Here is a 25,034-nt window from a genome sequence, read left to right on the forward strand (position 1 = left end):
TATATTCTTGCGTTTAAAATAAGTTTGTAATGTTTTTTTAATAATGTAAATTTCTTAGATAGAACAATATATTGATGGAACCTATGATTTAGTTTAGCTCAAAGTCCAAACAAAAACTGAATTATCGTTTCCACTGGACCCTATATTTGTTATAATCCTACCTACTGCCAGTTAAATGTATTTACCATACATATTATAAATGCATAGGTTGCTGACATTCACTACATAGTAACAAATTTACTACCCATGAGTTTATGCGTCTGTGGTGAACTGTACATGTTCTTTGGCTCTGGTCAAATTCTAGAATCAGAGGTTTGTTTATTTAATTTGATGAATAACACATTATTAAATGAATAGTTAAGTGTTTAATTACAAAAAAAAAGATTTTACTAACCTTTTTTTTTCCAGATTGAAGATATGGATCACGTCTGCTACGACAACGAATGGTATTTAGCACCTGTTGAGGACCGCAGAAAACTTTCCATTATAATCGAATGCTCTAGAAAACAACTTACTATCAATGCCTACGGCATTGCTTATGCGAACAATGAAACATTGTTAGCAGTACGTACAATATTTCGCAAAATATTCGACAAAAATGAGAGAATAAAATAGTAGTATTAATTATTTAGCTATTGGAGAAAAGGGCCATCACAAAGTTTCGCCAAGAGGGAGCAGACCTCAGCCTATCAAACACACACAAAAATAAATATAGTCCACTCTGAAACATTGGCTCAAAGAAAGATATGTAATTCCGCATTCCAAGAAATACCCCCACCATTTTATTGGTACCTAAAATTCGATTATTACTTTTAAATTGTTTCCCTTCTGCCTACGTCCATGCCTCCCTCCTCTTTCTTCCGAGCTCCCTGTGGTTTCCAGTGAAGTGCATGATTCTCTATTGCATTGATAGTTTTCCTTGGGGTTTGTCCAGTTCACAATTATTTTATTTTCTAGATCAATTCTACTGGTTTGAGGTCAGTCGTTATTCTTAATTCTTTATTGGATACAATTGTAGGTCAGTGGAGATGACCGTACTCGTCAAGGAGCATGGAGAGAGCTCCATTCCTCTTCCTAGAAATGAAAACAATTAATAATTTAATGTAAGTTATTACTTTCTAAAAGCAAATAATTGTAATAACTCATAAAGCACCGCCATAATTATATATAATTTTCTAAAAAATTTGATCTCATTCACCTTTTCAAAGCTAAAATGTCACAATCTGAATGACCATGGCATGCCTCTCCTACGCTCTGCAGTTTTCTATATACTTTTATGGTGAACTGGTGGCATGCATCAGAAGTAGGCATATTTATGTTTTGTATCCTGAGAGACGTTATAGTTTTCCCAAGTTTTGTGCGACAATCATAGGCTATGAATATTTTCAAATCTGTTCCTTACATTCTTACTAATTCTTCCGTTTTTGGTGACCATACTCCTAAATATAGGAATAAACAACTGGATATTTAACTTTTTGACTATAAGCTTACCCCTTCCAGCCTAATCCTTTAGAAGCTTACATTGTTCAGAACTTTAATTGTACATAAGCAAATCAATTGCTAAATATTTTTTTTATTAAAAATATTTTTCTTACTTTCAGGTAGTGCAGCAAGGATACTCCTATTTTCTATTTCTACACACAATGGCTGATATAATTGATAGCAATTGAGTACCAGGCTACAGAAAGCTTGTTAGTTTTAGAAATGCATACTTCTAAATAAAGAGTACAGTTATGATCGCACAAATATTTTAACAATATTGGAGATCAATAAAAGTTTATGTTAACGGGAAGAACCTTTCCAAATTATTTAATTAACCCCTTCACCCGACAGATCAGATGTGACAGACTCAGATACAATTAATTATCTAGTTTTGATTTCATATCATATGATCAATATATTGTATTAATTACTTAACATATTGATTTAAGTAGGGAAGAGATTGCGATTTTGCCTCCTCAATCTGAGGAGGAGGATTGGACTTTGAACCCTCGGATTGACCCTATCTTAACCAAATCATTTCTAACACCTCTTCTCACCATCCCTTACCATCTCTGACCACCCCTACCAGCTTTAATCCCCCCTAGCCATTCTTAATCCTTAGGTATAATATTTAAAATAGGTCTTGTATAAAATTTACGAAAACATTTATACAATATAAGTATCTATTAATAAATTTAGATCATACCGGTATGTTCCTGTTAGTACATGTATGAACAGATTGTTTAGGACAACTTTCCTAGTCCGCACAATATATTTTTTTTTTCTTCACGAAAAGGACTTGAAGACTACGGCATATCATAATTCTAATCCTTCTTCTTCATGTGCTTCCTCTTCCCTCCCATGTCCCTTATGAGCTCTGCGTGTCTAGGTTTTCTCTCCTCAGACTATGCAAGACCCTTTCTGGAGGGTTTTTCCCACAAGAACCACCACTCTCTTGAGCGTCCTTCTGTATTCATCTCTGTCTGAACAATGCAATTTTTTTTTGCTCACTCAGGATGATGGCCTATCTCCTCTCCTTCTCACCAGCAATCTTAGTCCGTCCGCTTCATCTCGGAAATTAAGATTGTAACCTGATCCTTAACGATTACACTGGTCCGTCCGTTTTATCTTGGCAACTAGAGCTGTACCTAGCCTTATCAGCTTACTGGTCCGTCCGCTTCGTCTCGGCAACTAGTAAGCTGGCTCCTATCTTGACAGTTTAAGTCCGTCCGCTTCATCACAGCAACTAGAACTGTTACTCTACCTCAGACTCTCTCACCTAGGCCTCCTCTACCTAGGTCAGTGTTCAGGGCTCATCCCCTGACACGGCCCTTCCTTTCTTACCTATTATTGAATACGCCTTGTCGAGAGCGTTCTGTAAAGTGGATATCAGGCTGGAGAACCGCCTGGTGCCAGACAACCCCGACAAGGTCTTTGTGGATGATTTTATTTGTGACAAAGTAGGGAGCATTTAGGAATTTACGAAGGATTTTGGATTGTAAGGATTGGATACAAGAGGAATTCAAAGGTTTAGTGGAGCCCCAAAACTCAACGCCGTATGTCCAGATAGGCGTATAATTTTCTTGAAAATCAGTCTTTTGTAATGAATTGGAACTTTGGACCGTTTGTCTAGTAAGTGCTGTAATAGTCGAAATCGACGTGCAGCTTCCTGTCTTTTCAGTCTTGTGTGAGGATTCTAGGTTAGTCGTTTGTCCAGATGTAGTCCAAGGTACCCCAAACAGGGGTAAGGGCAACATTATTGAAGTATACTGTAGGGCAGTCAGTAGATTTACATAGATAAATTAAAATGTGATTTTTTTTCTTATAAAAACCATCAAAACAATCATGATCTCCAGAGCTGTCACTATTCGGACTGGCTCACTGGTTGACCATACCATTATTGGCATGGTTTCTGTTTTTTGATTATTTTCTTTTATATTGAAAAAAATAATGGTAATAAAAGTTTTAGAATTAATCTTTCTTCACTACTATGAAATAACCCTCACACAAATGTAATACTTCATTGAAAAATGTCCAATGGATTAAGAGAATATAGTCAAGGAGCTCATAAGAAATAGATCTGCAAATAATCTAAAAATAAAAAAGTTTCTACCAAATTTAAGACGAAACAAATTTCTAGCGGATTTAAAAATCTTACTAATTAGCTAGCTAATGAATTTAGTGAAATAAAGAATTAGGTCTTTTTAATCGCCTATAACCGCTAAACGGGGGAATTCAAGTTAAATAGTTAGTAAATAACAAAATAATTATTAAAAGAGCATACAACTCGGCGTTGAATGAGTGCCATTATTTGATGATTTGGTCAAGTAGTATAAGCATGCAGTAGTAATTTTCTGACTGTAGCATCGAAGAACAGATCAGCTATTGTATGCCAAGGAACAATCAGAGCATGTGATTCACGACCGAACCAATTCACGACAGCATTATTTAGTGTTACTCATTCAACGCAGAATTAAATATTTTTTAGATTTATGTTTTCTTTGAATGAACATTTTTCTTGTTTAATTTTTTTTTTGCGTTTGGTCCCTGGCGAGGTTCTAAAAAACCCGTTTCTAAAAATCCAGTTTTTACTTAAGGATGCTTCCAATTCGTTATCTCAATCATCGGAAATTAAAGCGGATTGCATGGTCTGAATGTTACCTTTCATTTCCTTTTTCAACGAAATCCTTTTTATTTACTATCGAAACAAGAGACGATCTTTATTATAATTGCTTCTATAACTTTGAAACAGCGCTTTTCAAAGGCAGTATGCAAAATTTTTGATTATTGTTGACCATCTTCGCTTATTGTAAGTATTTACAATAGAGTAACTGAATTTGGGCATAGTATTTTTTATTTTGACCAGTTTATTACTCTTTTAGCAATTATTATTATGATATAATAATAATATTAATAAATAATAAAAAAAGAATTATCAACATCAATGAACGTTGAGAGACCTCCGAAGCTGACTACATTGAAAGTGTAGAATTAGAGTATTTGGTATGTGAACACTTTATACTTATAATTCAATCCGAATTTAATTTGAATTAATCGATGTTTTATAGAAAATGAATACTTTTGTTTACTCGTAAATTTGACGGGTGGTCATAGAAACAGTGAAGTTCAGGTATATAAGAAACACCTGTAAACCTAGTGTTAATCTGTACCAACGATGACTTTCAGAAATTTTTTAGCAACTTTTCAATAAAATAGTTTTAGCGTTTTTTGTTTTTTTTTAATATCTTATATTTTATAAAAAATAAAGGTCCACTGGTTAACAATTTAAGCAAGCTAACCTCATCTCGAAGACTAAAGTCCATACTGATGGTAGGCATTCTGTTATTAACTCTATTTTTATTTTTAATATTATTATTATCAAATTATTCTTTCATTATAAGTTAATTTTTTATTTTATTAGTAATACATATATATCATTTTTTTATTTGTTATTTTATCTATCCTTATTGCATAACTATTATTTTTTTTATGTATATATTTTCATATCATTTATATTTATTACTTATAATTATTCAATTGTTATAGCATTATGGAAAAGACACACAACAGTGTTTGAGCTTTCGGTAGTATGTTGTATAATTATTTTTTAAACATGTATTAATTATTTTATTATCAATATATGCTAGTTTGTTCCTACAGTAAATTACAATAAAACTTAAACACTACACTATACTCAAGTTATTGCTTTTTCTGTTAACAATATTTTGTTTTAAGATATTATTATCAATATCCAATTTAGATTCAATAGAAACATAAAAAATTATATTGGTCATCACACTTCATCACCTGACATGTAACCTATAAATGCTGCCCGCATGTAGCAAAAGGTTGAGGACTCCTTGTCTGCGATTAACGTCAGTATATATTTGACTTAATCGTTAAGTTATGGTACTCAATCAACGTATAATTTAACGATTTTTATTTTGTGTTTTGAGTATCATTCTGATTAGTCCATTTTTGACAAAATAAGCACAGTGCTTTATTTCAAGGCTGGAATATCGATCGTTCTGGCTAATCCATCTTTTATAAAAGGCTTGTATAAAATTAAGTTTTAATTTCTAATGAACCACGTAAATAATAGAACTCGAAGATTACAAACTGTTGTCATTTCTTAAAAGGGACTTGGCCAGCAATGGAGCGGTTCTGTACGAGTTTTCTAGAGTACTTTGAGGGGGATAAGTTGAGATTGGGCTTTGCACCCCAAAGGGTCATGTTCAAAGTCATGGGGTGTTTCTGGTGGAAGAAACCTTCGCTACTTCAGAAGTAAGTAATTAATCATATTAACGATGGGCTATGATATTTTTCTTTTCTCTTGTAAAAATTCGTTTAAACAGTTAAATATAATTGTCGATGCAGCAAAAATTAAATAATAATAGTTCGTTCTAGAAACTTCTTGAAGTCACAAAAAAAATTAAGTGTCCTACAAAACGGCGATTAAGGTGAGATGACTCTGGAATGTTCGGTTAAAGTTTTAAAAATTTTAAAGCACCCTGATAACTTTTTCAACGGACACCCTAGGAAAGATTATTTTTTCACTTACGCATTGGTCTCCACTAAGAATAGTTTATATAAAAAAACACAACTATGATATGAGCCTACAACGATGCATAGATCTATTTTATTAAAATCAATATTTCAGTATTAGTATTAGTATCAATAAATCCTTAAATTCCGAGAAGAAAAACCATAGCCCTACGGACGGATTTTAAAAAAAATTTAATTATTGGATTATTCCTGATCGAAGTAAGCATATGTGTGAGTAGTTATATGATTGTTATATGATGAAAATGTATATTTTGATGAAAAAATATTATGAAAATTATCAACAAGAAATAGATTGATATTCTATAAAAAGGTACTGAGACCCATCATAAAATTTCCCTTCAGCATGAGGAGCTTAACTTGAAAAACAACAAAGCAAATGCCTTAGAATCGTTTATAACTATCCATATTATACTATAATAACTAAAATGCACTCAGAACTAAAACATATATAAATTGACCCATAATTCATACTAATCTTGTCCTAAATCTTTAACTACTTCTGTTAAGCCCATTTACAACAGAAATAGAAAATTATACAAAAACAACATATTATGTATTCATAAAAAAACCAAGCATATATTACTATAAAAATTAATCCATTTTATTTCATTATTGTTTTTAGCTTTATTTTTTATTCCATGTAATGGAAGGGCACCAATTACGTATGAATATATTTAGTTATATATTCATTATGTTATTTATCTATTTAATAAAGGAGGTAAGAAGAAAAAAATTCCATTTATACTGGTGATATAATAATTTTGTATAAAAAAATAAATACATATAATATGAATACAAATATACAAATGAATTAGACAATTTTCATGTATTTCACTTTGGAGCCACATCTACTAAACGTAGACACCTGAGAAATACCAAACTTTCTTCTATCATTGAACACCTTATCTTGCCTTCCTATATTCACTCCTTGAGCATCAGAACCCAAAAAATCAATATTTATACTTCGTCACATAGAACTGGTTCCTTTTACTGTAGTGGTACACTTTATCCGGTGGTAAGTATCTCCCAAAATTACCATACATATCACATTTATGATAGTTATTAGGAATATTACGTATCAAAACTGACCAGCCACTAACAAATATATGTAGTTACCATTAAATTTAATTATATTCAAAGGTAAATAAATAAATTACGATTAGCAGCTGGACATACACTACCGGTAATGGCACAACTGTAAATTTTTGTGAAATTGTTTTATTTCGTTGGTAGACTCAACGATACATTTACTAGATGTTTGGAATCCACATATAGTACTTTTGAACTTTAATTGTACTAATTTTTTTAAGAGAGAAAAGATCTATAAACCGCATGTTTTTTATCTTCCCTTCCGGCAGAATAATGATATATTTTTCAGTTGTAATTTAGAAGTGAGATTGTGCAGTAGTCATTATACTTCCGAGGCAGCTATATGTGAATTTAATACAAAAAGAAAATAATAAATTAAATAATCATACAACTTATCAAAATTAAACAGAAGGAAATATTAAAATGAAAATAATGAAAGATGAAACAAAATTTGTTACGAAGACCTACAGAACCGTATCACATGAGGCGGTGCAAATGCTGACCGGAGCGATACCCCTCGACCTCATCTTGTCGATGTTCTTAAATATGAGGTGAAGAGACGGGGATTGGAAGCTCTACAGGAACCCCGGGAGAGGATCGGTGAAACCGCAAATTTATGGAAGAAGATGCTGCGGGAGGACTCAATAGAGGAGTGGAATGGACGGTGGGTAGCAAGCCAACAAAGGCACTACTTTGAGAACATTTTTCCCACCGTCCAATCAAGATTGGAGGCTCAGTGGGTCATCCCAGACTTCTGAATATCACAGACCTAACAGGACATGGTGGGGGTTCCGCGGAAAGATACAGAGCTTTGGAAAGAACATAGACCTCCGTTGCCCTACGTGTGGAGTTCCTGAAACAGCAAAACATATGATAGTTTATTGTTCTGCCATGGAAGGACACCGAGCCAGGGTGTTGAGAAAGACTGAAAAGGATTTTCACTCTCGCCGAGTCGGACTTCCGACCAGAAGGGCTGGACCTACCGGATGGATGCAAAGAACAAGGTGCCCCATCAGGCGCTCAACCGATGGAACCCCTGACTTTATACCATATATTGTAGAGATTTGGGAGCAGTGGCTTGCCTATGCTCCACTGCTACCGCAATCCGTATGCCAGGAGGTAATAATAGTGGAGAGGGGGACAATAAAAAAGAAGATAAAACAAAACTAATTATTAAATACTACAATTTACACACAAAACCATGAAATAAACGTCAGGTGAAAAGCCAAATATATAAAATTAATTTTTTTGTAAATTAAATTACATTATTCCAGATTAATTTTAATAATGAGTGTACTTAGGATTGAATTGTGGATTATCATTTTTTGCAGTGAAATAAAAAAGTTTTACTCGGAGTTGAATTCGATAACCTATAACTGCAACCAGGTACAACATATCCAGCTGAGGTTCATCAATTTTGTCTACCGATGAAATGGTATGGTCCCTTGATGTATTGCCACCACACTATGTCCCAATACGGGCTGAGCAATAAGTGCAGTAAAAACAAAAAAAATAACTTAATTATCAGCACCTAGTACATTTAAAGCACCTCATGGCTGAATAAATATTCTCACTTATTGATATAAATATGCATTGAATTGTTATATCGCAAAGATTCCCTAGTTTTTGGTAGGTACCCTTTACATGCTTTCGCCTTTCACAGTCCCGGCTGAGAAAGTTCTTTGATCATTTCATATCATACAATAATTAAGTCTATCATACTCCATCCTACTGTGAATTCTGTTACTTACAATTTGTTAAATACAACCTGACGACGGAGATTAGGCACAATAGCTTCATCTGCCATTTTGATCCGCAACCTTGGTCTATTAACTAAAGTGATGTTTCATCCTGTAATTGTACGGAGAACTTTTTGTTCACATCTTTTTTTTATCTCCTTCCACCATTTCTGGCACACGGGATTCGGCAGCAGTTGGGTAGTGCGCTAGGATTACGCATGGCGCTGCGAGCAATAATTATCAATTTTATTTATTTATATAAATTTTATTAATTTTATAATTATCAATAAATATTTATTTATTGGGGTTCATGGGAAGCCCAGCGCTTGGGTGAGCGCCTTTAATATGGGGCTGCAGCTTATCCATCTGAATCCGTCCGGGTGCATCCTCCTGCACGCTGTCTGGTCCAGCACTTCTGGTCTCAGTCTGCGTCTGCGTCCGTTTCTTCATCTTCATCTTCTTGTATTGGTGGCACGCCGATCCCGTCGTCGTCGAAACCCTCGTCGTTCATAGGAACCCTCTGTTCTCTAGCTCCCCCAGTAACTCATCAAACACTAGTTTCCACAATACCGGACCAAGGACCGAACCCTGTGGGCATCCTCTTTCAATTTTTTCTGACGCTCCTATTATTAAGGTACTCCTATTAACTACCTACCAGGGAGTATAAATTACTGGGGGTGTTGAGCTCTTGTAATGGCTAAAGTACAAGGGGCTACCAAACACTATCTAAGACGGAGGATATGTCGAACAGTATCAATAAGACATATTTCTAACACAATAACGCATCATTCCGTCGATTCTGCTTTCTAGAATACCTGTTAGATCCTAAGTCTAACAGCAGTAAATCAGAGATGGTCTTATCACGGCATTGTACACCGTTAGTTTCAGATTTTTGAGATATGTCGAGATTTCAGTATTCTTTTCAGAGAGAAGAATTCTGAACTTTTCTGTTCGCGCTTGTAACACGGTGGTCTATCTCAGTCCGTTGATCATTTATTGGTTATTATGAAAACGAGGTATTTGAAACTGTAAAATTTAGGAAACGATTTCTCATCCACGCAGATAGTGTTGTTAGGGTTATTTTTCGGCTTACAATCATATATTTTTGTTTTATATTCATTTACTTGTAAGCCGATTTCCTCTACTTCTCTTAATAGAGTCTTTCTATGTCAACTCTGTTACTTCGTAGAGCAGCAATGTCGTCCGCGTAGACCAGGACATTATGTTTCAATCCGACGTACCATTTTCGCGTGATGTTCTTCTTATCACTTTTTCTAAGTTGAACAGCATTGGTGAAAACCCATCTCATTGTCTTAGAGCTGTTCTGACTTCAAAGGCTTCAGACACTTCTCCTTGCATTAGGACTCTGCAATTTAGAATCATTCCTACACGCTATTGTCACTCTTACCAACTTCTCGGAGATTTCCATCTGTCATGATCTTCCAAAGACAGTTCCTGTCTACGGAATCATAGAGTACTTATACTGTATATTATGTATATAATATATGGTATTACTCTAAAGCATATAGCTATTATTTACAGTAGATTATTCACATTGTATATGGTGGCCACAACATTATATGTTTTTTAACTTGTTACAGAATGTACAGTTGTGGTATTTGGATTGGAATTCAAATTGTAAGTCTCATATGTATTGTTTTATACATCCTACGTACTGAAATGAAAACAGCCGAAGACTTCACTAAGGTAAGTTTTAATCATTTTATAATTTTAGTATGCATCTACAAAAAAAAAAGAAAAAAAATAGTATTATTTTTACTTTTTAGCTTTAAATAACTTTCGAATTCTTACCTTGGTTAAATGAGATTTTCTATCTAATCAATTTATATTCCAAAATTTACCTTAAATAAAGTCATGGATCATATAATAATACTGTAATATTTAAAAGTATGGTTGTTTATTGGTTATGTTCATGAATTTATATTGATAGATCCAGAGGTATGTTGAAGGATATATTGAGATTCAGGAAGAATCTCCTGGATTGTGTGTTTCATACCCCATCAGAAATACTTGTTCAGTACTTGCACCGCTTGTAAATCCTTGTTCAGCCTACGATGATTAGTTTTTCCTTGGTGTTATGCCGAGGTTACCTCCTTTTGATGTTCCGGGTCTCGCAGGGTATTTACCATCGACGAGCATTAAATAAATGATCGATCAACGTCATTTTTTCCACATTTTTTTTTCAGATCTTAGTAAGAGGATCAATCAATCAATTTTTAATTTAATTGGAATTTTTAATTTTAATTTTTTGTAGACAGGTTCATGAATAATAAGTGTGTGTGATAAGTGACAATGCAATAGATGGAGAAGGAAATAGTGAGTTGATCGAGTCTAAGAATTCTGGTGCCTTCAAACTGTGATTGATATACTGTTTCCTCGAGAAAACAACACAAAGATCAGTTATAATAAGTTCCAGTTTGAAGTGACAATTTGCCTTCAGCAACTCAGTGGTATAAGTGACGTGTAGTACCATGGCAGCGGCCGTTAAAGCCCAGTCACCGTTAGTGATTAATAACAGACCGGGTAAACAGACACGTAAACCGAAATGGACAACGGAAGTTAAACCAGTAAAAACAGTTACAGTGATTAAACCGAAAAATGCTATAACAAACAATGTAAACAGTGTAAATAATTTAGCAAACATTAAACTCAGTAAAGCTTTTGGGTCCTATCAGACCTACCAACTGAGGACCAATCAACAAGTGAACCCACTACCCAACCGGGGCCAATTCCACCTGTCGTACTAGCTCCAGACCACACATTAAAGGAAACTCGTACCTTTTTAGATAAATTAAAAATAAGTGACTACTTGTTGAAGTCCACAATAGGTGGTATTCACATATACACCCATACACTCGATGAGAGACAACGTGTAGTAACGGGCCTAAAAACCCTTGATATTAAACATCATACATACGCACAAAGAACAGGGAAACGCACCGTTGAAGCGCGATATGTCATTAAAAATCTAGACGTCGAAATACCCATACAAGATGTGGGAGAAGCATTCAGGCCATTCAGGGTGCCAGGGACGTCCGAAGACTTCTGCGCACAGATGCAGAGGGCAAAAAGACCCCCCTCTCTCCTATTGTTATCACAGTACCGTCAACGGTAACCATTGAAGATGTGAAGAAAGTTCGCCACGTCAACAAATGTGTATTCACAGTTGCTAAATACATTCCTAAAAAAGAGGGTGGCCCACCGCAGTGCTTCAGATGCCAGCGATACGGCAACACAAAGAACTACTGCGGCTATGAGCTGCGATGCGTACGTTGCGGAAAAGACCACCACATCAGCGTTTGTCCTCGGACCAGTCCACCTAAATGTCCCAACTGTTCTCAAGACCACGTGGCTCCGTTCAGACAATGTGATACTAGAGTAACCTTGCTGAAAGAGGCTGAAGACCTGAAAAATAAGTTAGCTGAACAGAAGAAGACTCCCTTAGGCAACAACAGGCACCCTACTCAGACATACTGCGCCCCACTACCACACCACAATCCGACGGAGGCTCAATTCCGGAACAGGTGGAGGAAACCGAACCACTCCACCAATTACTGGTCTCTGACCAGTCACAGTTGGTGATGCAAATGAACGCCATGTTCTCCAACCTCTTCTCAAAGATCATGAGCGATATGCAATTGTTCATGACGAATATACTTCAAGAAATGAGAGTGCAGGAATCTCAAAAATGAACGCATATAGCATCCACAACTTCAACTGTGCTGGCCTAGGCCCAAAAATTAATGAGGTTAAAGCCCTATTGGCTCTCACAAATCCAACCGTGGTCGTACTCACCGACACGAGGCTGCAAAGACGACCCCCTCACTTCAGAGGATATGCAGTAGCTACGGATGACGTACACGACCCTCACGGCGGAGGTCTCATAGCCGTTCGCCATAGAACAACGTGGAAGAAGATGCCGCCACCTATGAACATCCAGGACGTCCGGATAAGTCATCTCACGATTCAAGTGCGGATGCACCAACCCACCCACATCACGGGGATTTACCGGCGTCCTAGAGGGTCTGTGAGAGAGCTACGGCAAATCATCGACACCTGTGGAGCCAAAATCAACCATTGGATAGTGGGAGATTTTAACGCTAGACACACCCTGTGGCATAACTCCAATGCGAACCTAGCGGGGAGACAATTGGTCAAAACCGCCTTCACGGTAATCCATCCAGGTACTCATACTTTCCGCCATCTTGGGACCGGATCGACATCAACAATAGATCTCCTTCTGACCAGACAGCCACATCGGGTCACGGGGTGCACTGTGACGGATTTCATCACATCTGATCACCGGCCGGTTATACACGAGATCCAAAGGAGAAGCCCTGAACCGACGACGGAGAGATTTAATTACCGTGAAGCCGACTGGGTTAGGTTCAAGAGAGAGATATGCCATAGGCTACAAGAAATATCGACTTTACATACCACCAAAGATGTCGACCCATACATCAACAACTTCACACAAGCAGTCGTAGAGTCAGCGAAGCTAGCCATCCCTACGTTTTGCCCGAAGCCACCTCACCTACAGAAGCCTCCAACCCACATCATGGCCCTTATAGAGAGTAGACGGACACTAAAAAATCGCTGTTACCGTTCCGAAAACCCGTACATCATGGTAGCCCTTAATGCGATCACCACTCAAATAAGAAACCTAATGTGTCAATGGAAAACGGCAAATTGGCATGAGCCACGCACGGCGACTACCGCAAGTTCTGGGAGCTAACTAAAGCGGCTTCGAAAAAGTCACCAGCAGTCCGCCTACACGATCGAGATCGCCTTCTCACTCATGCCGAACAAGCAATGGTACTGGCAGAACACTATCGGTATGATATAGAACAACGAACGGGAGACCCGATGTCTGTACCAACCATACCTAAAGAAGACAATTTCATGTTTGTCTCTCCTAAAACATTGAAGGCAATACTTCGACGAACGCAGGGCAATAGGGCCCCAGGCCATGATGGGGTGCAGACCGTCTTGCTCAAGCAACTGCCAAGGAAGGGGATCGCTCATCTCACGAACCTGCACAATTCGTGCTTGAGATATGCCATCTTGTTTCCACTCCTCAAGCCGAATAAGTTTGGAACGTAGGCGGATCACTACAGGCCCATCAGTCTGTTGCCTCATCTCGGCATGGTTTACGAAAAGATCATTCTTAATTACCTTCGGGAATTCTGCGATGAACACTCCGTAATTCCTTTTGAACAGACCGGCTTCCAAGCTCGCCACAGCACAGAGCATCACCTAATGAAACTCCAGACTGAGGTAAATACCAACTTTAACCGAAATGAGGCAACGGCCATGATATCCATCGACTGCACAAAGGCATTCGACTCCGTGTCTCACGGCATTCTATGTCGTAAGCTCAACGACCAAGAGTCCCCGGAACAGCCCTACAGTGTGATCGCCTCATTTCTAAACAGCAGGACCGTCGCTGTGCGGGTTCGTGAAGAACACTCAACATGTATCCCACTGACTTGCGGAGCGCCTCAAGGAGCAGTCCTTCCGCCAGTCTTGTTTTCAGTTTATACTGCTGATGTGGTTAGCAAGAACTACAAGAAGGCAACGGTCGCCGCTTACGCTGACGATATTGCCATCTACAGCAGCAGTATGAACGCCGAGACAGCTCTACATCAGGCTGACGCAGTATGCTCTGAGATTGTTCAAAAGCTGGGCTACTTGAACATCTCAGTCAATGCAGCCAAAACGGATAGTGTTGTGTTAGCGCACACAGCGCACAAGAAATCAAGACTGCCGAAGACTCTTCATGTGAATAATACGGTGAGCTCACCTTCCAACTCTATCGTATATTTGGGCGTAAAGCTAGACCGTCATCTTAAGCTTTCTGCCCATTTATATCAAAAGGCGAGAACAGTAAGACGAAAGTCATATCGTCTCAACCACCTCCTCACTTCTCCGACTCTCTCATTGAGATTGAAGCTGCAGATATACAAAAGTATTCTGAGACCAGCACTACTATATGGGGCACCATTGTTTACCCACATATCAGATTGAACACAGCGCCTTCTTCAAACTTTTCAGGATTCAATGTTGAGGAAAATCGCTCGCGAAAGCCAATATGCTATACCACTACGGTATTCTTGCCAGGTTTGTACTTTATGTCCATACTGTATTGATTTAACAGTTCTTTCCACCGTGTGATTCTCGCTCACGACTCTTTTAACTTTACCACCCGTTGCAGGGACCTGTGGTCCGCCTGGACCCTAAATCGTCTTCCGCACATAGCATTCATTGGCCTATGCTATGCACATCCGGTCTAACCCCCTCCTGAGACATGGTATGGCCTAGAAAATGTATTCGTTTTTGTCCAAGCAATGACTTCTCCCGAGATAGTTTGAGTCCAAATTCTCACATCCTCTGGAACAAGCTGTGTAGGTGCTATCTGGAATACCATTTCATCTAACCCTCTTAAAAATTTAGTCCATTATTCTGTGTAATGAGCGCCTTCTCCAGACATCATCGTAAATTTGTAGTGACCTCTTCCGAAAAAGCGGTTTTGTGTTGGTCCTCTGCGTGCATAAGAATCTGGTGATATCCTGCTTTCAAGTACAAGGTGCTGAAAATTTTACCTCCCCCCCCCCTCCTTTTCTGTCGAGGATGTCTTCAAAACTCAATATCGGATCCTCATCGACGGTATACTGAGCTAACGATAGTCGATGATCACTCCATATTTCTCCTCGTTCTCACCCGACGAACATTTCTTCCGAACCACCCACAACGGACTATATAAGGTGACGTACTGACCACAATGATTACTTGTCCCCTTATGCTTGTCACTCTGATGTGCTTCCAGACCGCCTGTGGGTATCGTCGTTCTTTAACCTATGTCACTCTTTCCTGCTAAGCAGAATGTCATGTATCATTCTTTGTGTTATACCCAAAACTTCTCCTTCATTAAAAAAAAATACGTCAAATTCCGATATAATATTGTCCTTCCAAATCGCTGCCCTTACTCGCGCCTTCCTGTCTGCTAGTGTTTGTTGGCATCTGTAATTCTTTCGTCCGATTCTAATATTCCATTTCCCATTTCATTATCCTAGCCCTCACCTTCTCTAGAAGGTCACAATCAATGATCAGCTGATAACCCCAAGGAATTCTACTTACAACATGAATTGTTAAAATGTCCCCTTTAGCTCCCCTGTTACCCAGTTCTATCTATATATCCCCCTCTCCACTGCACCACCCAGACTGATTAATTTACAAACTGATAACTTGCAAACCTGAACCTGGATTTCCCTCTCCGCACCGCTCAATTTCTCCAGTACTTCTCTGCATGTAGTGGTGTTTGAGCTGCTTGTTTCCACCAGACAGCTCACTCCTTTAAATTTGATAATAGGCAGACCACCCTGGTCTCATTTCACGTGATAGTTCCATGTACGTGTATGGGCACTGTCGGGCAAAGTGTCCTTCTTTTCCACATTCGCAGTATCTGGTTCCAGGACATTTGGTGACTAAATGTCCCACTTTCCCGCACCCATGACATTCACAGTCATCTCGCAGGTTATTATCTCGAGGTTTCGCCTCCTCTCTGGATTCCTCGTCTTCTCTCTGTTCCTCTTGTCCTGATTTTATCTTCTTCGCCATGGATTAGAGGCGTCCTTGGATCGACAGTAGTCGACTAGGGTCCACCCTGGTTCGCCCATCTCCATCCTTGGCTCTTCTTCAATTCCGTTAACCTGTCCCTGATTCGAGTGAACCGAACCACTCAAGCTCTTATTTGGCAGACTACTATAAGGCTTCGAGGCTTCAAACCACAGCAGTGGTGTACTAGTAAAATAATTATTGTATAAAAAAGGAGAACCCAAAGATATCGACAACTACAGACCAATAACGCTCCCTTCCTCAATATACAAAGTATTTGCAACAATTATTAAAAATTGACTAATCTAAGTTATTTATGAAAATCACTCTAATGTGCAAGGCTTCAGATCTCCATTCTCCTCATTTGAACGTATAAAGAAAATAAACCAAATTCTAGAGTAAAGCAAGGAGTATTATGTGCCGCTTTACTTGGTATTTATAAATGTCAGAAAAGCATTGCACTTCGTTTATCCGGTCAACTATAGCATGTATTACCAGAGCATGGTATCAATCGTGTACCCATAAATATATTAAAAACTATATATGAAAACAATCGGGCTTCCATAGTCGTGGATGGGAATATTAGAACATTTGAAATTCAAGAGGCGTCGAATAGGGTTCAATGAAAGTACTTACTATAAATGGGTATAAGATGTCGAATTTGAGGTTTGTGATTGTTGTTTTCGTGAATTCATTAATTGAGTTGAAACAAATGGTCAGCGAACTCCTTGAGCAGTGTCAATTTGAGGGGCTGAAGATTAATATCTAAAAAACAAAGATAATGACAAATTCACGGAAAGGAGAAGTAAAAGTTTATAACCTACGAATCAGTTTTGTTGAACAGTGTATTTACTTAGGACAATTCATTTAAATTAAAACTAAAAAAGATGAAATGAACAAAAGGATTAACATGATATTGAAAAAATAATGGTACATGAAACACATTTTTGAAAATGAACTAACTGCAGGATTAAAGGCAAAGATCTGTGTATATACGGCAATTTTATATAGATCTCAGATGAGGTCAGCAACAAAATACAATTATGAAAAAATAGTAAGGACACAAATGCAATTTTCAAGAAGGAATCTAAAGAAAAGAGCACCAGAAAAGGACAATATAAGAGTTAAGTTAGAAGCATTACAAAAGAAGCACAACGACTGAAGTGGAGGTGGGACATACATGTTGCAAAACTTGACCCAAGAAGATGATCCAAATTTGCAGCAGAGTGGATACCAAGGGAACACAAGAGGGATATAGAAGGAAAGGAATACCAATTAGATAGTTCAAAGAGTAGGATTGGCCTACTGAGGCTAGGAATAGGGACTTATAGACTAAAGTAATCAAGAACTTGTTGTAAATTATCATTTATAGAAGTGTTCAAATAGAACAGAAAATATTTTGTTTAATTAAAAGCAAATTATTACTTAATTTTAAATCAACGAAGAAGTGAAAATTTTAAATTGTTTATAAACCAGATTCACACCTCCTGTGAGGCTTTTAGTTCTGTAAACAATATAAATAAAGTAGTTATTATTATTATTATCATTATGGACTTTGTTTTTAGATCATCAACAGCCTCGTCATGCTAATACCATTCCTGATGGGGATATTGAAGGTTGGGATACTCCACATAAACTCTGCTAACTTCAAAGCAATGGTGGACTTCTTGGAGTCTTTCCCCCATGATGGCACCATATTCCCAGCAGGATACAAGTTTTTCATGAACATTTCATGGAACCTCATTACAATTGCATGCTGGTCAATCAATGGGTTCATAAGAGGCAACCTCGTGTGGTATGCTGTTCTCCCTTGGGACACGAGTACACCAACTGGATATAAACTAGGTTATATATACATACATACATATATCCTAATACCCTTCCTATACCTATAGTCACACTTCCTATACAGTCATTACAATTAAAATGCTCAGTCTATCCTCAGAAAAAAAGATCACCGTCTTCCTGTTTTGTATACCATCCCATATTCTTTTTTCAGCCCACTCCCCAGCACTTTAAATATAATGCTTTTCCTTATTCACATTGATATTCTTCCTTTTACAACACCAGCTAGCATCCCAAAAAAACACTCTCAATAATAAGAACTTAATTTAAGAATAACGTTTTTATTAGGTGGGTATACAGGACCAGTAAAATGAGGATTTTTAGTTGATATAAATGCAGGAAAAGTGCTAGAATGCTTTGTCACTCGACTTTGCGTTTACAACAGCAAATAAAACACGAATTTTCGAACTTTTGCTATCAAAATAGTACGGAATGTGCACTAGAACTAAAAATTGTTTTTCTTCGACAAGCCCACCAAATGTGAAAGTAGATTAGTATTAGTGCAAATGAGGGAGGGGGGAGGAAGAAAATGTGACTGAGTGCCTGTGATTGGTTACTGTATATGAAAGATTAATAATTCAGAACTGCTGACTCCACGATAGGAATGTTTTAAGGTCACTACAATTAATTTCTTTCTCAAAATTGATATAAAAAAAAATCCGTTGATTTTTATACTATCGATTACTACCATATTCCTGAACCGAATTCATAGGAGTAGTTTAAAAAAGTTTAATGTTCTTTAATTCCTGAAAATGTTTGCCTAGGAATCACTACTTTGGAGTTATATACCAATGACTAAAAAAAGTCCGAAAATATAGTTAAAGTTTAACATAAGCAAAAGGTGAAAGACTGTTCAAAAATAGTATTCTACTAAAATGACGTCTTATTTCCTCATACGGTTCCGACAAGATCTTGCTTCACTAACAATCTAATAATTATTGCTATTATGAATAAATTCGTTATTCTTATTTATTTTCTTTTTTAATTTTTTTTTGGCCAGAATTATTTTTTGTTGCTAGCCTATATATTTTTTGTTGTGGATAATATATATAATAATTTATTATTATTAATTTCGCCTTCCAGGTAGAAATGTTTTCTGTTTCGTGCATTTATGTTATTATTACTAAGATAAACAAAATTTTAGAGACACTTAGTTCCAATGAAATGTTTTTTACTCATTTACTGAATGATTTTTTTTTAAATTGATTTTATAAGATCACGGTTGAAACAGTTTTTTAAGTTGCAAGATACGGCATATCTTTTATTTTTTTCTTGTACACCCTATTCTGTTTGGGGGCTTAATATTATAGGAAGGCTATACAATATCAGCATGTCGACAATAGCAACTATTAATTTCCATGGTGTATAAATATAAGCACTAATTATTATAGATCAAAACGCATTAGTACATAAACGCCTCTGGCTTGTCATCACAGTTCAGAATTTAAGTTTTTATGAAAATATGTTTGTATCGCGATTGGTCAGTCTCAATGGAATTATAATTTTTTTCTGTTTTAGGCATAGCTTCGCAACTGGTTTCAGCAGTTCCTGCGGGTTCCACCCACGTGATGATTGGCTCGGTTATGGTAGCGGCTGTGGAGAGACTGAGGCCACAGATAAGCAAGCTTAAAGTTGTATTTTCTAAATTAGGACCTAATCCTGAAGATAATAAACATATAATAAAAGAAGCTGTGGATTTACATAGTGCAATTAAAAGGTATTTAATTATTAAATATAGTATATATACATATATAAACTAATCATCATTATCATATTTTTCACTACTGATGTATCGCTTTGTAGTGTGAGTTTACTGCTCTCTAGTAATTCTTTCATGATTCATCCAAAGAAAGTGTTAGAACCACATTAGCTTGTACTCCTCTAAGATATTCTGAATTGGCTTAACTTCAAGGCTAGCCCGCATAGCTTCGGACCTTTCCTTCCGCTTTGCGAAACTAGCGGGCTGATCCCCATAACTGGGGTTCTGCTATTATTATCTAGGTGAAGGTCTACGATTTGGAGGAGCATGAGGTGATAGGGTGAAAAGCCACTATACAGAATTTCATTTTAGATTTCTTAGTCACAACTCTTTCACACGGAAACGTAATACTATCTCAGTTACTCCAATTTCCTGGGCCATATTCTTTATAGTTTAAACTGTTTTTGTTTAGATGAGGACTAAGCTATGTACATACAGACACTAGCAATAGACATAAAAGAGCACGTCATATCAGCTGATCGACTAGATCAGCTGACTCAAATCTATATGTAGACGAGTTGGTCTCAATAAAAGTCAGTGTTTGAGTAACAACCGAGTTGGTCATTTCTCTCTTCCTTTTCTCTTTTTTAAATCTTTGTTTTACCAAACGTTTAACTGGTGACGAAACCCGGGAACTTTAGATACCGGAGCAATATTTGTTTTCAAGAAGATTTTTTATCGTTTTTTCTCAGCTTCCAATTTTTTTTCTAGTATCGACAGTATCATCAGACAAGCGGTCTTGAACCTGGAAGCTTTAAATCAAAACGGGGTTCAGAATCCACCTCCCATGGAGGTGACTCCTCCGTCCCCGGAGCAGGCCCTACTACCTTTTCTCTAGCGGAAGCCCACTCCACAAAACTTGAGTGGATAAAAGTACGCACGGAAACCGTCCAAGCCTAGAGGAAGGCTGTTTCTGACTTCGAACGGTTTACCGGGAAAACAGGAGAAGTGATTCACTTGATAAGAGGGAGTGGCCGACTAATAACCCGAATTGGAGCGAAACCTGTCCATTCCTTGGAGAAGAAGAGATCCCGGAGAGGATATGAGAGAGAGAGCTAGTATCCAAGAAAACAGAAGGAGCCAAGCAAAACTCAGAAACAATGGTCCGTAAACGGGATAGACCCACTACTTGTACATTGGTAATGCAGTTCTTTGGGACAAGGTTCAGCATCTCTGGCGGGCGGAAAGAATCGGTATGGACCGGATATTTATACGGTGCACGATGATGGTAGAGACTCTCTGGAAACCAGAACGGCAGAAAGAGGCGACGCATGCCTATTACCGAGACGAAGTGGGCCTAATGAAACTCTTCAGGCGCTTCGCCGGCGAATCTTTCTCTCGGCCTCAAATTGATGATCTACAAGAGTATGCTCAGGTCAGCAGTACTCTATAGAGCGACATAGCACTTACAACTGCCAAGAGCCTCCAACAGTGTCAGAGAGGTATGATCAGTGAGACATATTTCACTTAGAGGAGCTAGCGACTGTGAAATAATTTATCTAGAGGAGTTATATAAAATATTTTGATAGCCTCCAGTTCTGTATGAACCTTCTAGGCATCGACTAACATCGACAGGACAGCAACAAATATGACAGACATACAAAAACAGTCTCAGACTCGACTGAGATCTTCTAACATACTTACTGTTTACAGTGATTACCTAATCTAATTATATCCATCATTAGACAGCAGATTCAATCCAGTTTCTAATTTTCAGGCGTATTCCTTTCCTCATTCCCTACCTCCCACGTATCAAACCCAATACACTCAAGGGGCTCAGAGGAAAAAACAATAAATTGTACTATCATTATGTAAAAATAAATATTATTGAAGGTTTCATTAAAAAATATAATACTCATAATTTTCTTTCCAGGGGTGTCAACCTGATAAACAATGCAATGGGCATAATTTTCATGGTCAAAGTACTATCTTTGGTGCCTTTGATCTGCATTAATGCGTTCGTTATAACTAAGGTATAATAAATTAATAAAATATTGAATGAATAAAAATATTTGGAGGGTCCAGTGGAAAAAAAAATCGAGGTACCTATCACATGCTGTCGGAATTGAGCTTTCAGCAGCATATGTTGGTTGGTGAGATAAAATAACACGTTAGCAATCAAATCCAGTTCATTCAATTTTTTTAATTTTATAAGAAAAACAAAAAGAACTTCTCACGATTCGGAACCTAAGTTGTTTGTTTTTTAAATATATTTATTTATATGTAATTAGCCTAATTATATTGGAATGAGCTGGTTTTGTTGCTAAAAAGTCTGGTTTTTCTCTTTTTTAACAACTTTTTCTCGTAATAAATTTAGATTTTTTAAAATAATTTATTTGTTGTTATTTACAACTGTATACATATATATACATCAAAGCTAAGTAGGAATAATGTGAAATATGGTGGAGCATGAACCATCTGGTGCGGTGCGAACCACTCAACATTTCCTTAATGTAAGAATTCCTATTTCAGTGTTTCTCGAAGTGAAAATGGCGAATATTAACTTTGTTTCTGCCAATATTACAACAATTTAACTAAAGATAATGAAGCCGTATATAAATACGTGAATATGTGAAGGCAATCGAAAGATCAAATAATGACACTAAAAAAACAAGTAATTAGTAAAATTGCTACTAGAGGATAATATGATGATTAGAAATGTTTTATAGTATTTTTAATGTGATGAAGATGAAATTGTTTGTAAATGGCAAATAGAAAAGACCTAAACATAACAGAAGTGTGGAGTATACATAGAATAAAACTGATATGTTTTTATTTTACCATTTTAAATTAAGAAATGTTGGTTTAATAAGGTTCAAAAGGTTCCTTTATTCATTTTTTTGGGTTAGTATTTAATAATAAAATATGAACCCCACTAAAATCAAACAACCACAATAATGTTTTTCTTAATAAATACTAAACAGCAATGTTAATATTTATATTATTGAAACGAATATGAGAATTTTGCTTATATGATATTTTTATACGTCCTGCATTTAAAATTTTTTAATGATTTTTTTTACAATAAAAATTACCTAGATAGAACTATATATTCAGAAAACGTAAGATTTAGTTTACCTCAAAATCTAAAAAAAAATGTATTATCGTTTCAACTGGACCCTTCAAATTATCATACTCCTATATCTACAGCTAGCTCAGTATACTTATCATTCATATTATACATAGGTTGGTGACATTCACTACATAGTAATAAATCTCTTACCCATGAGTTTATGCGTCTGTGGTGAACTGTTCATGTTCTTTGGTTCTGGTCAAATTCTAGCAACAGAGGTTTGTTTATTTAAATTGGTGAATTATACATCATTATATAAGTAGTTAAGTGTTTACTTACAAAAAAAAATTTTTTTTTGTCCAGATGGAAAATATGGATCACGTCTGCTACGACAACGAATGGTATTTAGCACCTGTTGAGGACCGCAGAAAACTCTCCATTATAATCGAATGCTCCAGAAAACAACTTACTATCAATGCCTACGGCATTGCTTATGCGAACAATGGAACGTTGTTAGCGGTACGTACAATATTTCCCATGAATATTCGACAAAACTGAGGGAATTAAGTAGTAGTAATTCATTACCTATTGTAGCAAAGGGTATCACGATATTTAGTCAGTGATCTACATCTAATGCTGAGTTTTGCTCCTTGCTACTTTGCCGTCCCGACAGGTTCACCTCCCTCATCACTGATTCCACCTGTTCAAAGAGCACCCTGTGTATTCCAGTCAGTTCCTTAGGGTTAGGCCAATTTACTTTTATTTCCTTTTCTTGATCAATTCATTTATTAGATTGAAGTCAGTAGTTAGCTTCAATTCTTTATTTGAAACCATTTCAGGCCAGTGGATGCCAAGTATTCTTCTCAAGTAGCTATGAACAAATACTTTGAAGCTTTTCTATGTTCTTTTTTTGGAGGACCTCAAAGTTTTCGATGCATAAAGCAGTACTAAGAGGATATTTGTTTTGAACAGACGCAGTTTTGTATCCTGAGAGACACTCTAGTTCTCCTAAACTTCGTGCTAGTGAAAGTATGTTCGGTTGGCTTTGATATTCTGTTCCTTACATCCAATTCCCCGTTTGGTCATGCTCCCTAGATGGAGGAGTGTACCATTCTTTCCATAAGCTCTGTAGACTGGTTATCGCAAGGTTTTATTTCATATTTTGCTTGCCTTCAATTTTCAAATTCTTTCCACATTTCTTCAGAAGTCCGATCTTTTCTCTCAAGATTTTGAAGCCTAAAATCGTATGGTATATTTGTTTAATTGTAGTTTTAATTTTAGTCTAAAGATCTATGGTGTCTTCATATTATCTGCATATAGCTCTACATATTTATAGTAATTATTTTTAAATTCTTGCTGTTCTTCATTCTGTCTCTTAACGGTAATCGTTTGTTTATTGTGTTTGTTTTCCATAGCCGCAGACAGCCCAGAGTTGATCATAAGACTAAATCTCCTTCAAAAGGTTAAATCAGTCAGAACTTTAGTTTCGTACAACAAAATCAATTGTTTTATATATTTTTGTTGAATATAAAGATATTTTTCTTGCTTTCAGGTTGTGCAGCAAGGCTACTCCTACTTTCTATTTCTACACACAATGGCTGATATATTTGATAAGAATTGAGTACAGGCTATAGAAAGTTTGTTTGTTTTCAAAATGCATATTTCTAAATAAAGAGTTCACTTATAATTGCACAAATATTTTTAAAATATTGGAGATCAATAAATAAATTATAGTCAATTATATATAAGGGGAAGAACCTATTCAAATTATTTAATTACCCCCACACCCGACAGATCAGACCTGACAGACCCAGATACAATTAATTATATACTTTTTATATCATATCATATGATAAACATAATGTATTAATTACTTTACTTATTGATTTACTTATACAGACATGGG

The 25,034-nt window shown here is 36.6% G+C and overlaps 2 protein-coding genes across 3 annotated transcripts in view; both read left to right on the forward strand.

Annotated features, from left to right (window-relative positions):
- The window catches only part of LOC106690968 (putative odorant receptor 85d), a 12,403-nt gene extending 10,387 nt beyond the window's left edge, over positions 1 to 2,016 (forward strand). For both annotated transcript variants that reach the window (XM_014436593.3, XM_014436592.3), the window contains exons 6-8: positions 208 to 312; positions 409 to 564; positions 1,602 to 2,016. In XM_014436593.3, coding sequence (XP_014292079.1) covers positions 208 to 312; positions 409 to 564; positions 1,602 to 1,670 — 330 coding nt within the window. In that variant the 3' untranslated portion in view covers positions 1,671 to 2,016. The remainder of the gene's footprint in view (positions 1 to 207; positions 313 to 408; positions 565 to 1,601) is intronic.
- Positions 2,017 to 5,602: 3,586 nt separating this feature from the next.
- LOC106690974 (putative odorant receptor 85d) lies at positions 5,603 to 24,873 on the forward strand. Its single transcript, XM_024362104.2, has 8 exons — positions 5,603 to 5,766; positions 10,478 to 10,583; positions 18,077 to 18,356; positions 19,875 to 20,073; positions 21,989 to 22,088; positions 23,302 to 23,406; positions 23,492 to 23,647; positions 24,681 to 24,873. Exons 1-8 carry the CDS (start codon positions 5,636 to 5,638, stop codon positions 24,747 to 24,749), a joined length of 1,146 nt encoding a protein of 381 aa, XP_024217872.2. The 5' UTR covers positions 5,603 to 5,635; the 3' UTR covers positions 24,750 to 24,873.
- Positions 24,874 to 25,034: the final 161 nt, after the last annotated feature.

Source organism: Halyomorpha halys, unplaced genomic scaffold (assembly GCF_000696795.3).
Source record: "Halyomorpha halys isolate HHAL.00 unplaced genomic scaffold, Hhal_1.1 Scaffold2001.1, whole genome shotgun sequence".
Classification (NCBI taxonomy): Eukaryota; Metazoa; Arthropoda; class Insecta; order Hemiptera; family Pentatomidae; genus Halyomorpha; species Halyomorpha halys.

Bases quoted from the DNA above. Each gene is read 5' to 3' on its own strand.
- LOC106690974 (XM_024362104.2), top strand. From the start codon at position 5,636: ATGGAGCGGTTCTGTACGAGTTTTCTAGAGTACTTTGAGGGGGATAAG. The intron at 10,584-18,076 runs GTAAGTTTTAAT...CTTTGTTTTTAG, and splicing joins CAGCCGAAGACTTCACTAAG to ATCATCAACAGCCTCGTCAT. The intron at 18,357-19,874 runs GTTATATATACA...TTTCTGTTTTAG, and splicing joins ACCAACTGGATATAAACTAG to GCATAGCTTCGCAACTGGTT.